At 29.5% G+C, this 10,860-nt stretch overlaps 1 protein-coding gene across 1 annotated transcript; it reads left to right on the top strand.

Moving 5' to 3' along the window:
* Positions 1–4,882: 4,882 nt before the first annotated feature.
* On the top strand, positions 4,883–8,532 carry LOC109167717 (26S proteasome non-ATPase regulatory subunit 4 homolog). Its single transcript, XM_019316811.1, has 11 exons — positions 4,883–5,006; positions 5,106–5,219; positions 5,351–5,456; positions 5,994–6,108; positions 6,212–6,421; positions 6,549–6,858; positions 6,979–7,096; positions 7,484–7,587; positions 7,676–7,744; positions 8,254–8,318; positions 8,415–8,532. The coding sequence occupies exons 1-10, from the start codon at positions 4,995–4,997 to the stop codon at positions 8,302–8,304; spliced, it is 1,209 nt and encodes a 402-aa protein (XP_019172356.1). The 5' UTR covers positions 4,883–4,994; the 3' UTR covers positions 8,305–8,318; positions 8,415–8,532.
* The last annotated feature ends 2,328 nt before the right edge of the window (positions 8,533–10,860 follow it).

Here is a 10,860-nt window from a genome sequence, read left to right as displayed (position 1 = left end):
ATTAAGTATTAGGGTAATAATTAATCTATATATATATATATATATATATATATATATATTATTATATAAAAACAAAATCATCCCTTTTCAAAAAAAAAAAAACAAAATAAAAAACAAAATCATCCTATTTCATTTTCTCGCCCAAACTTTTGTAGTAAAGCTTATTTGGTAAGTAAATGTCAAATGGAAAGTAAATAAAATCTATTAATTGGTAATATTGCATAATTGTTAACATTATGTATGGTATTATATTCTATAATATAATAATATAATTGATAATATTATTGTTCAAGTATAATAAAAATCCTATGTAATAATGTAATAATAATAAAATAAAATTAAAATTAAAATAATAACAATAACAATAACAATAACATAACAATAATAATAATAACAACAACAACAAATGTAATAATCCAAACAAAACTATATACAAAATAAATTTAAAATTAAAAAAATAGGAAGAAGACAAAGGTGGCTCCCCTTTGTAAATGATGTGGGATTATTTTGATTCCACATTGAAAATGTTTGGAAAGATGAGCTCTTAAACTCCTCTATATAAGAGGGGCATTTACAAACATATAATTGCTTGCCCATCAATATGGGCAAGTATTGAGAAGTCCAAAGATTTTTTTTTTATTTTTTTATTTTAGTACTATTAACCTGACAAATTATGTTGTGGATATGTGTCCACCTTGCAATGTAGACACATTTCAAAAATTGTTCATAATTATTAATATATAGTTCAAAAATTATGAACATATAGTTCTATAATTATGAACATAGTGTTGTGAACATAATTATGAACATATAGTTATGTAATTATGAATATAGAGATTCAATAATTGTGAATATGAAGTTAATGCATATATATCTTTATAATTATGAACATATAGTTCAGTAACTATGAACATAGAGTTCTGTAATTATAAATATAGAGTTAAATACGTACTTATGAATATGAAGTTCAAAAATTATGAATATATAGTTTTATAATAATGAACATATAGTTTAGTAATTATAAACATAGAACTGTGTCCAACTTGCAAGGTGGTCACGGTTCCAAAACATAACTATTCGATTGACCCTGTAACATGTAAACTTTCTCAACTTATTGAAGCCCTACGTATCAAAAGGCTCTTATTTAAGAAACCTTATCTTAATGGCTTCTTATTTTAGTTTTTTTTTAATTTTTTTTTAATTTATTAGGGGGGTTTGAGAAAGATTAACCCAAAATGTATATGAGTTGTTTTAGTTTTTAGCAGTTTGGAGCAAATTGCTAAGTTATTAAATAATATTTTTGGTGTTTTGATTAAATATAAAATGTTAAACAGACGAATTTGTTAAAATTTTGACGAATTTGCCAAATAATCAAATTAGAACAACAACAACAACAACAACAACAACAATAATAATAATAATAATAATAATAATAATAATAATAATAATAATAATAATAATCCAAAAAAAAAAAGAAGACAAAGGCGAGCCACCGGCTCCCTTTGTAAATGATGTGGGATCATTTTGATCCCACATTTACAATGTTTGGAAAGAGAGAGTTCCTCTATATAAGAGGAGCAATGAGACTCTTATAAACATAATTGGGGCTATGGAAGATTAACCCAAAATGTATGTGTTGTATTAGTTTTTAGCAGTTTGGAGCAAATTATTGTGTTATTATATAATATATTTTGGTGTTTTGATTAAAGTTAAAATGTTAAAATAACGAATTTATTCTAATTTTGGCGAATTTATCAATAATCAAATTACAAATAATAATAATAATAATAATAATAATAATAATAATAATAATCCAAACAAAGCGATATACAAAATAAAATTAAATTTAAAATTAAAAATAATAAGAAGAAGACAAAAGGGAGCCACGGGCTCCATTTGTAAATAATGCTGGATCATTTTGATCCCACATTGAAAATGTTTGGAAAGAGGAGCTCTTGAGCTCCTCTATATAAGAGGAGCAATGCTCCTCTTATAAACATAATTGTTTGACCATCAATGTGGGCAAGTATTGAGAAGTCCAAATGCTCATATTTTATTTTTGAGTACTATTGACCCGACAAATTATGATGTGAAACTGTGTCCACCTTGCATGGTAGACACGGTTCCAAAATTGTTCATAATTATGAATATATAGTTCTATAATTATGAACATATAATTATGTAATTATGAATATAGAGATTCAATAATTGTGAATATGAAGTTCAAAAATTATGAATATATAGCTTTATAATTATGAACATATAATTAAGTAAATATGAACATATAGTTTTGTAATTGTAAATATAGAGTTCATAATTATGAATATGAAGTTCAAAGATTATGAATATATAGCTTTATAATTATGAACATATAGTTCAGTAATTATTAACATAGAATTGTGTCCACCTTGCAAGGTGGACACGGTTCCATAACATAACTATTCGATTGACCTGTTACATATAATATCTGTTCACCTATTGAAGCCCAACGAGTCAAAAGGCTCTTATTTAATAAACATTATCTTAGTGGCTTCTTATTTTAGTTTTTTTTTTTTTTAATTTATTAGGGGGTTTGGGAAAGATTAACCCAAAATATAGATGTATTGGTTTAGTTTTTAGCAGTTTGGAGCAAATTGCTAAGTTATTAAATAATATGTTTGGTGTTTTGATTAAATATAAAATGTTAAACATTTGAATTTGTTAAAATTTTGTCGAATTTGTCAAATAATCAAATTACAACAACAACAACAACAACAATAATAATAATAATAATAATAATAATAATCCAAATAAAACTATATATAAAATAAAATTAAAATTAACAAAAAAAAAAAAAAAAAAAAAAAAAAGACAAAGGGGAGCCCGTCCCTTTGTAAATGATATGGGATTATTTTGATCCCACATTGAAAATGTTTGAAAAGGTAAGCTCTTGAGCTTCTCTATATAAGAGGTACAAACATAATTGTTTGTCCATCAATGTTGCAAGTATTGAGAAGTTAAAAGGTTCTTATTTAAGAAACCTTAGCTTTGTCTTCTTATTTTAGTTTTTATTTATTTATTCATTATTTATTATTTATTTATTATTAGTGGGTTGGGAAAGATTAACCCAAAATGTATGTATTATTTTAGTTTTTAGCAGTTTAGAGCAAATTACTAAGTTATTAAATAATATTTTTGGTGTTTTGATTAAAGATAAATTGTTAAAATGATGAATTTGTTAAAATTTTGGTGAATTTTTCAATCTCAAAATTTTAAAATTGTCAATAATAATAATAATAATAATAATAATAATAATAATAATAATAATAATAATAATCATCATCATCATCATCATCATCCAAACAAAACGATATACAAAATAAAATTAAAATTAGAAAAAAAAATAAAGAATGATGTGGGATCATTTTAATCTCAATTGAAAATGTTTGGAAAGAGGAGCTCTTGAAAATGTTTACAAACATAATTGCTTGCCATCAATGTGGGCAAGTAGTGAGAAGTCCAAAGTTTTTTTTTTTTTTTTTTTTTGTTTAGAAGTAAAGGAATATTAAAAATAGAAAAAAAAATATTTCAGTAATAATATTTCACATCATCAAGGAGTGAATGCATATTTTTAAAAATAGTAAATGTAAATTAAAAATAGAACGAAAATATTTCATTAATAATATTCTACATCATCAAATTAAAATGTAACGGAAATTAGGTAAAAATATCAATACATCTATATTCTAATTGACTGAAAATAAAAAAAATAATTGACTGAAAATGAATATAATATTACTAATTGATTGAAAATTTTATTAGGAATGAATATTAATAATTGACTGCAAATAAAAAAATGCTCCATAATTGACTAAAAAAAGAAGAAGAAATGACCAGATCATTGCATTTTAATTAAAAATAGAATGAAAATTAAAAATTGGAGAAAAATATTTTAATAATAATATTATACATTATTAATAGTAAATGCATATTTTAAACAATAGTAAAGGTAAATTAAAAATGAAATGGAAATATTTCAATAATAATATCTACATCATCAATTAAAAATGGAACGAAAATTAGGTAAAAATATCACTACATTTGATATTCTAATTGGAGTAATTGGTTAAATGACTGAAAATAAAAAAGAATAATTGGCTAAAAATGAATCCGATATCACTAATTGATTGAAAATATAAAAGGATAACTAATTGAGTTGAATAGGATTGTGTTGTCACTACCAATGTCGTCTACAAAGAGGTTTCAATAATGTGTAAATATAATCGGTGATATTAAGTTTTTTTTAATGAATAAATTGTTATATATCTAGACAAAAAAATATATCTTCCATACAAATGAATAAGCATACCAATTCATTTCTATAACTGAGTTGTTAGAGAACGGGCACATTTTCCTAATTTATGAAAATTCTAAACAATGATAAATAAAATCTTCAAAGTTATAGCACTGTATGCGTACATCTAGATATTAACTATTAATTTGAGCAATTATTTGCACAAATTCAAGCAATGATAACATCAAAATATATAAACGATCCAAACCATATATTTAATTGCACTATATAATATTTGATGTTCTAATTTAAATAATTATATATCGATTCATATATTCTTAATATATTACAACAAATCCATTCCGTGCATCGCACGGGTGCAAATACTAGTATGTAAAGTAAAATTATTTTGTAAAATTTATTTACAAAAGTAGACTTACATATAATCCTATAAACAGATAAACTTTCTATATATATATTTATCGGACTAATTGATTGGGCTGATAGTGACGTCCCTAATTGCAGCTGGACATATTGAGTTTGCATTAACAGGCCCAATCCAACAACCAATTCGGGCTTTTATATGTATTGATTGAGGTATTCCCTTCAGCAAGTAAACCGAATTCCATATCGCGTACGGACGAGAAACATATATACACTCATAGACCCTCTTTGCAATTCAATCTTACGTCTTCAGAGCTATTCTTCGTCTTCAATAACCATGGTGCTCGAGGTATGCTTCGTTGGTTTTACATACATTGTTCTTATTTTCACTATTCCAATGTAATCACAAGTTGGGGGTTTTTCTTTAAATTTCTATTATTTGTTACAGGCAACTATTATCTGCATCGACAATTCGGAGTGGATGCGGAACGGCGATTACTCGCCCAATAGGTTTCAAGCTCAATCTGATGCCGTTAATCTCATCTGTGGTGCAAAAACCCAGGTTTTTCTTACTTGACTGTGTAATTGTAGTGAAAGGAGTTTGTGATTTGGTGAACAGTTGAAATTTTTTGTGTAATTTTTAATTTTTTTTGGCTGATTATCCTATTTTGGATTTTATTTACTGTTGTGTAGTCTAATCCGGAGAATACAGTGGGGGTACTGACGATGGCTGGTAAAGGGGTTCGTGTTTTAGTGACTCCTACCAGTGATCTCGGAAAAATCTTAGCTTGCACGCACGGTGAGATTACAACCCAAAGCTTGTTGTTTTCAATGTTCATTAGCTTGCAGGGCAAATTTTGGCATTGATTAGGTATATAAGACCTGATAACTTGGGATGAGTGATGAATCTTAAGTGTCCTGCAATATTTAGAAATAGTCTAATTACATATAGAATGAATAACTAAGGGAGTCAAGTTATCATTTGTGCCCAAGCAATTCGTGGAGTGAAATTACTGTTTGTTTGGAGTTTGTGCTCACTTGTGAGTGACTATGCAATTTATGATTCTTGAGAGATTTAGCGTTCGTGTTAGTAGTTCTTTGAGCTGGCAGCTAAGAGGAAAACCAGAAGAAGCTACCTCTTTATGCTGAATCGTTCAAATTTATTGTTCTGTAATTGGTTATTAACTTTTATGTTTCTTATAGTACCAGTATATAGGAGTACATTTCCTTGATCCACTAATATACTTCCCTTATGGTACATCATTGTGTTTTCTAGTGAGTTTGTCCCTTAGGTATCATGTTTGGTCATGTAACAAAGCTTTTGTACCCAATTCAGGGTTAGAAATAGGTGGTGAAATGAATTTGGCAGCTGGAATTCAGGTGGCCCAACTGGCTCTCAAGCATCGCCAAAACAAAAATCAGCAACAGAGGATTATTGTTTTTGCTGGAAGGTGAGTATTGCTGGATTCTTCTGCATATTTTTGGATTTTTTGCTGCTATAACTTCTGATTTTTTATTTTTTTTTTTAAATCATTTTTTATATTGTCTCCTCAGCCCTGTTAACTATGACAAGAAGGTGTTGGAGATGATAGGGAGAAAGTTAAAAAAGAACAGTGTATCTCTGGATGTTGTTAATTTTGGTGAAGATGATGAAGGGAAAACTGAGAAGCTTGAGGCACTGGTTGCTGCAGTCAACAACAACAATAGCAGTCACATTGTTCATGTTCCTCCTGGTCCTAATGCTCTTTCAGATGTGCTAATAAGGTTTTGTAGCTGCTTCACACATTTTTATTTTTATTTTTTGAAAATAGCTGCTTCACACATTTAAATTGTCTAATTTCATGAAACTATAATGGCATGGCCAATTTTATATCTGGTCTGTACTCGGCAGTACTCCTATCTTTACCGGTGATGAGGAAGGAGGAAGTGGTTTTGCTGCAGCAGCTGCGGCAGCTTCAGCTGGTGGATTATCTGGCTTTGAATTTGGTGTCGATCCCAACTTGGATCCTGAACTTGCCCTGGCACTTCGAGTTTCAATGGAAGAAGAAAGAGCAAGACAAGAAGCAGCTGCAAAGAGGGCTGCTGAAGAAACTACAGAACCAGAGAAAGGAGAAAACCAGCCTGCTATCCAAGATGTTGGCATGACAGAAAATGTTGCTGCTGGAAGATCTGAATCTGAAAGCAAGGCTTCTGATCTAATGGTTGGGATCCTTCAATAACTATATATATTATAAGAAAAAGTGGACAAAAACCAAAAGGACTAGTTTCAATTTTCAGAAGTGAGTTTCATTAACACCCAATCTTTCTTGGATACATTTCAGGATGATGAAAATGCCTTGTTGGAGCAGGCACTAGCTATGTCTATGGATGTTACTTCTAGCGATACCACACGAGACATTAACATGCCAGAAGCAGCTTCAGATGAAGAATTGGCAATTGGTGAGTAATTTCAGTGGATAAGTCAAGTTCTCTTTGTAATTTTTAAAAGATTTTGATGGATTTATCCACTTGAAAACTGAAACATTTGGCCCACACTGTGGGCTTTTGGATTTGGTAAACATGTTTTTCTGCTCGTCTCTTATTCCAAAGTAACATTTGTGTGTAAGATGGTATTGCTCAAGTTAGTAATAGGTCAAGGCTGACCTGACACCAAATAGTCTCAAGTCTCAACTGATAGCCTCAGTGAGCCTTGCTCAACTTCCTGAACTATTTGAAAGTGTTCGAAATCTGTTCGGAATCTTCTGAAATCTGAACCGAGCCATTGTTCTAAAGAGTTTTCTTGTAGTAGTAATTTTCTGAATTGTCTTCCTCATGCTGTGCTTGTAGCCCTTAAATTGTCTTTGCAAGACGATGAAAGTGACCAGTCAAATCCTACTGATATGAGCAAGTTGTTGACCGATCAGTCCTACATGTCTTCTGTTCTTGCTTCCGTAAGTTTATGATATATTAAAGCATTCATTTTACTTCTAATCATATCATACTGGTTTTAACAATCCAAGTACCTATCTTTTTACACAGCTTCCAGGTGTTGATCCTAATGATCCAGCAGTTAGAGATTTGCTAGCTTCCATGCAAAGCCAGTCTGAGGTGAGCTCACTCATCCAACTAGTCAAATTAAAAGAGCACACAAATCCTATTACTGTGTGTCTCATGGTTATATATAGATTTATTCTTTGTGCCTTACCTATTGTTTCCTTTTATATTGGGATGAAAATTATAAATGATAGTAATATATGATTCACTGGAATTAGGAGAATAAATCATGAAAATAGTTGGGAATAACACCCAAATCTCAAAACCTTCATATGGGGTTTAGATATTCAATCATCTTAAAGAACCAAGATTAAGGTGTTTGCACATAAATTTTGGGTTTCTCCGCATTTCCTACACATAATGATAACTGGAGTTTGGCACTTCACATATTAAATACTCGTAACATTTACTTGTCGTCAAATTTACCTTGTTCCTGGTGAATCAGTTCTGATTCATTAGCACATTGGCATAAAAAATCGACGCCCTTTCTACATATGCTTGAAACTAGCCAGCCGCCTCCTTCCAACGCTTTCTAAAACTTGAATTTTATTTTACTTGGCTAGCCCCAGGAGAAGAAGGATGAGGATAACGCATCTAAAGAGGACAAAAACTGATTGCGTCCATCATGGTATGGTTTTAGATCTCAAAAGTCTTCCTGTATCCTTAACCTCTTCTTCATTATTTGTATCCATAATATTGGGCTTCCATGTTCTCAACTTCCCAGGTTATATCAGGATCAAGTATATTGCAGCATGCTGATCATATTATATTTGCTTCTGGGAATGCAAACCAATTCTGTGGTGTGTTGAACTCGGTTTCAGAATGCTGATGAAAATTTATTTGTCATTCTTCCCAAACAAAAAAATTTTATTTATCATGACACTGCCTGGGATTTTCTGTTATGTTAACTCTCTTTTATTCCGTAGCAAATGAACTACATGAATCGTGATCGGGCCACACTGATAATGTTAGTTGCCAAAATTGGCCCCGTTCCATTCGGGGCATTTCAAAACACGAAATCCATATTGCATGTCACTTACATTCATAATCGTTCAGTCTACGCATTCATAATCATAATGGTCCAAGCTTAAGGGGTGATGTCTAAAGTTAGACATCATGCCCCTTATATAGTGCAAAGTACTTTCCATACGCTTGACAAATGTATGACTTTCTTTGGCCTCTCATTTTATCCCATATGGTGTGTGTTTGAATCATATTGGTTGTACCTTAGCTTAGCATACACAATATATCAACTGGATGTACATATGTTGGACAAGGTCTACCATACCATGATGCGTAAATTGAGAAAACAAACAAGCGTAAATTGAGAAAACAAACAAATGTGATCAAACTAATAGTTAATAATTCAAAGTAAAAATATCACTATGATTATTATATGAGACCTTGTCTACCATACCATGATGCGTAAATTGAGAAAACAAACAAGCGTAAATTGAGAAAACAAACAAATGTGATCAAACTAATAGTTAATAATTCAAAGTAAAAATATCACTATGATTATTATATAAAAAAAAGGTCTCGTAATTAATAATTAAAAATAAAAATAGCACTATAATAAAAAAAATAAAAAATGAGTCTTGTGTGAAATCACCTCACAGGCTCACGTAAAACGTTTAATAATTTTAGAAAAATATAATATTTTTCTATACATTCATAAAAGATATATTTTAACTAAAATATATTACATATCTCACGATTCAAAAATCAAAATTGATACCAACTCCTTTTTGTTTAATCTTATAGTTACAGTCACCCTTTTTAAGTGTACAAATGGCATAGTCATTACTCCTTTTTTGTTTTCAAATAATAAATAAAATAAAAAGCACTAAAGACTCAAAAATAAACTATCCTCTTTGCTAGTACACTGCGTACCGCGTACGTAATAAAAGAATCTAAAAATAATTCTCCATCATGCTTCTTTATACTTTGGATTGATATCACAATTAATAAATTATATTAGGATAATTAGTTTTGGTAAACATCATTTTCATTTCTCCATACATCACTAAGATCTTCTTTATTGTTTTTTTGTTTTTTTAATTTAAAAAAATCAAACATACGTACCATCAAACTTTTAACGAAAAAGTAATTAGACATTTGGACTTTAAAAAGTTACAATTAAACATATAACTCGTCGCTTTGATGCAATTGAATCGATAACTTGTTAAATTATTATAATTAAGTCAACTAACCGGTAAACCTAGTTGGGCGACGAGAGAAATCCGCAGTCACTATTCAAAAGTGTGCACTGGATGGTGGGTAAGTCTTACTTTATGATCATAACCGACAAAAAATCATAAGGAGGTAAATCAACTTAAGTTGCCTATAACTGACCAACTCAAATCAAGAGGATTGAAAATCAAATTTGTGATTTTATGATAATAAATTTGTATCTTTAACCATTTTAGCTATGATAAGCACTAATTAGGGGAATTTTGTGATGGTATAGATGCAGCTACAAAGACTTTCACATCTCAGTTAATGGTGGACCCATGGCAGCTCTTGGCAGCAACCACCGGCCACAATCCAAAAATAATGCTCTATACGACGTGCCTTTGTCCTTTTATTATTATTATTTTTAAAAATTTGTATATTAATCTGATATTTATATTGTTATATCGGTTTCTAAGATGCATGATATGATGTTATGATAAAAATAAAATAAAATTATGATTTAGTGTATTACAATATCGTGAGCGTACTTTATATTTTACAAAGTACTAGAATTTTTGCGAAATTAAAGCGGAAACACCTAATAAACATTTTTCAATTGATTTTAGATGTAAGAGAATGAATACATTAATTACTCTTGAAGAGTGCATAGACCATTGGAGTAGAATTTGAGCAACCATGTAAAATTGATCAAAGTATTGAGACCTTTTTATTTCTTGTATAATTCTTTCATTCTTCGTGAATTTTAGGAGTTACTTATAGCCCTTTAGGGTTTAAAAGATTATATATATATATATATATATATATATATATATATATATATATATATAAAACCTCAACATACCTTTAGGAATTAATTTTATTAATCTCATTAACAATATTAATCCAACGTTGAATAACAATTTGTAACACATCTCCAAGACTCCAACTCTCTCTATGTGTGAGCATATAACCATTAATGTGTATCCAACTATGAG

This window comes from Ipomoea nil, unplaced genomic scaffold (assembly GCF_001879475.1).
Source record: "Ipomoea nil cultivar Tokyo-kokei standard unplaced genomic scaffold, Asagao_1.1 scaffold3169, whole genome shotgun sequence".
Lineage (NCBI taxonomy): Eukaryota > Viridiplantae > Streptophyta > Magnoliopsida > Solanales > Convolvulaceae > Ipomoea > Ipomoea nil.
This window is presented reverse-complemented; position numbering and strand designations above follow the sequence as displayed.

What these genes read in the sequence shown, in the direction of transcription:
- LOC109167717 (XM_019316811.1), top strand. An exon ending in TCTGTGGTGCAAAAACCCAG is followed by an intron (nt 5,220 to 5,350) that starts GTTTTTCTTACT and finishes ACTGTTGTGTAG; the next exon opens with TCTAATCCGGAGAATACAGT. An exon ending in CTTTCAGATGTGCTAATAAG is followed by an intron (nt 6,422 to 6,548) that starts GTTTTGTAGCTG and finishes TGTACTCGGCAG; the next exon opens with TACTCCTATCTTTACCGGTG.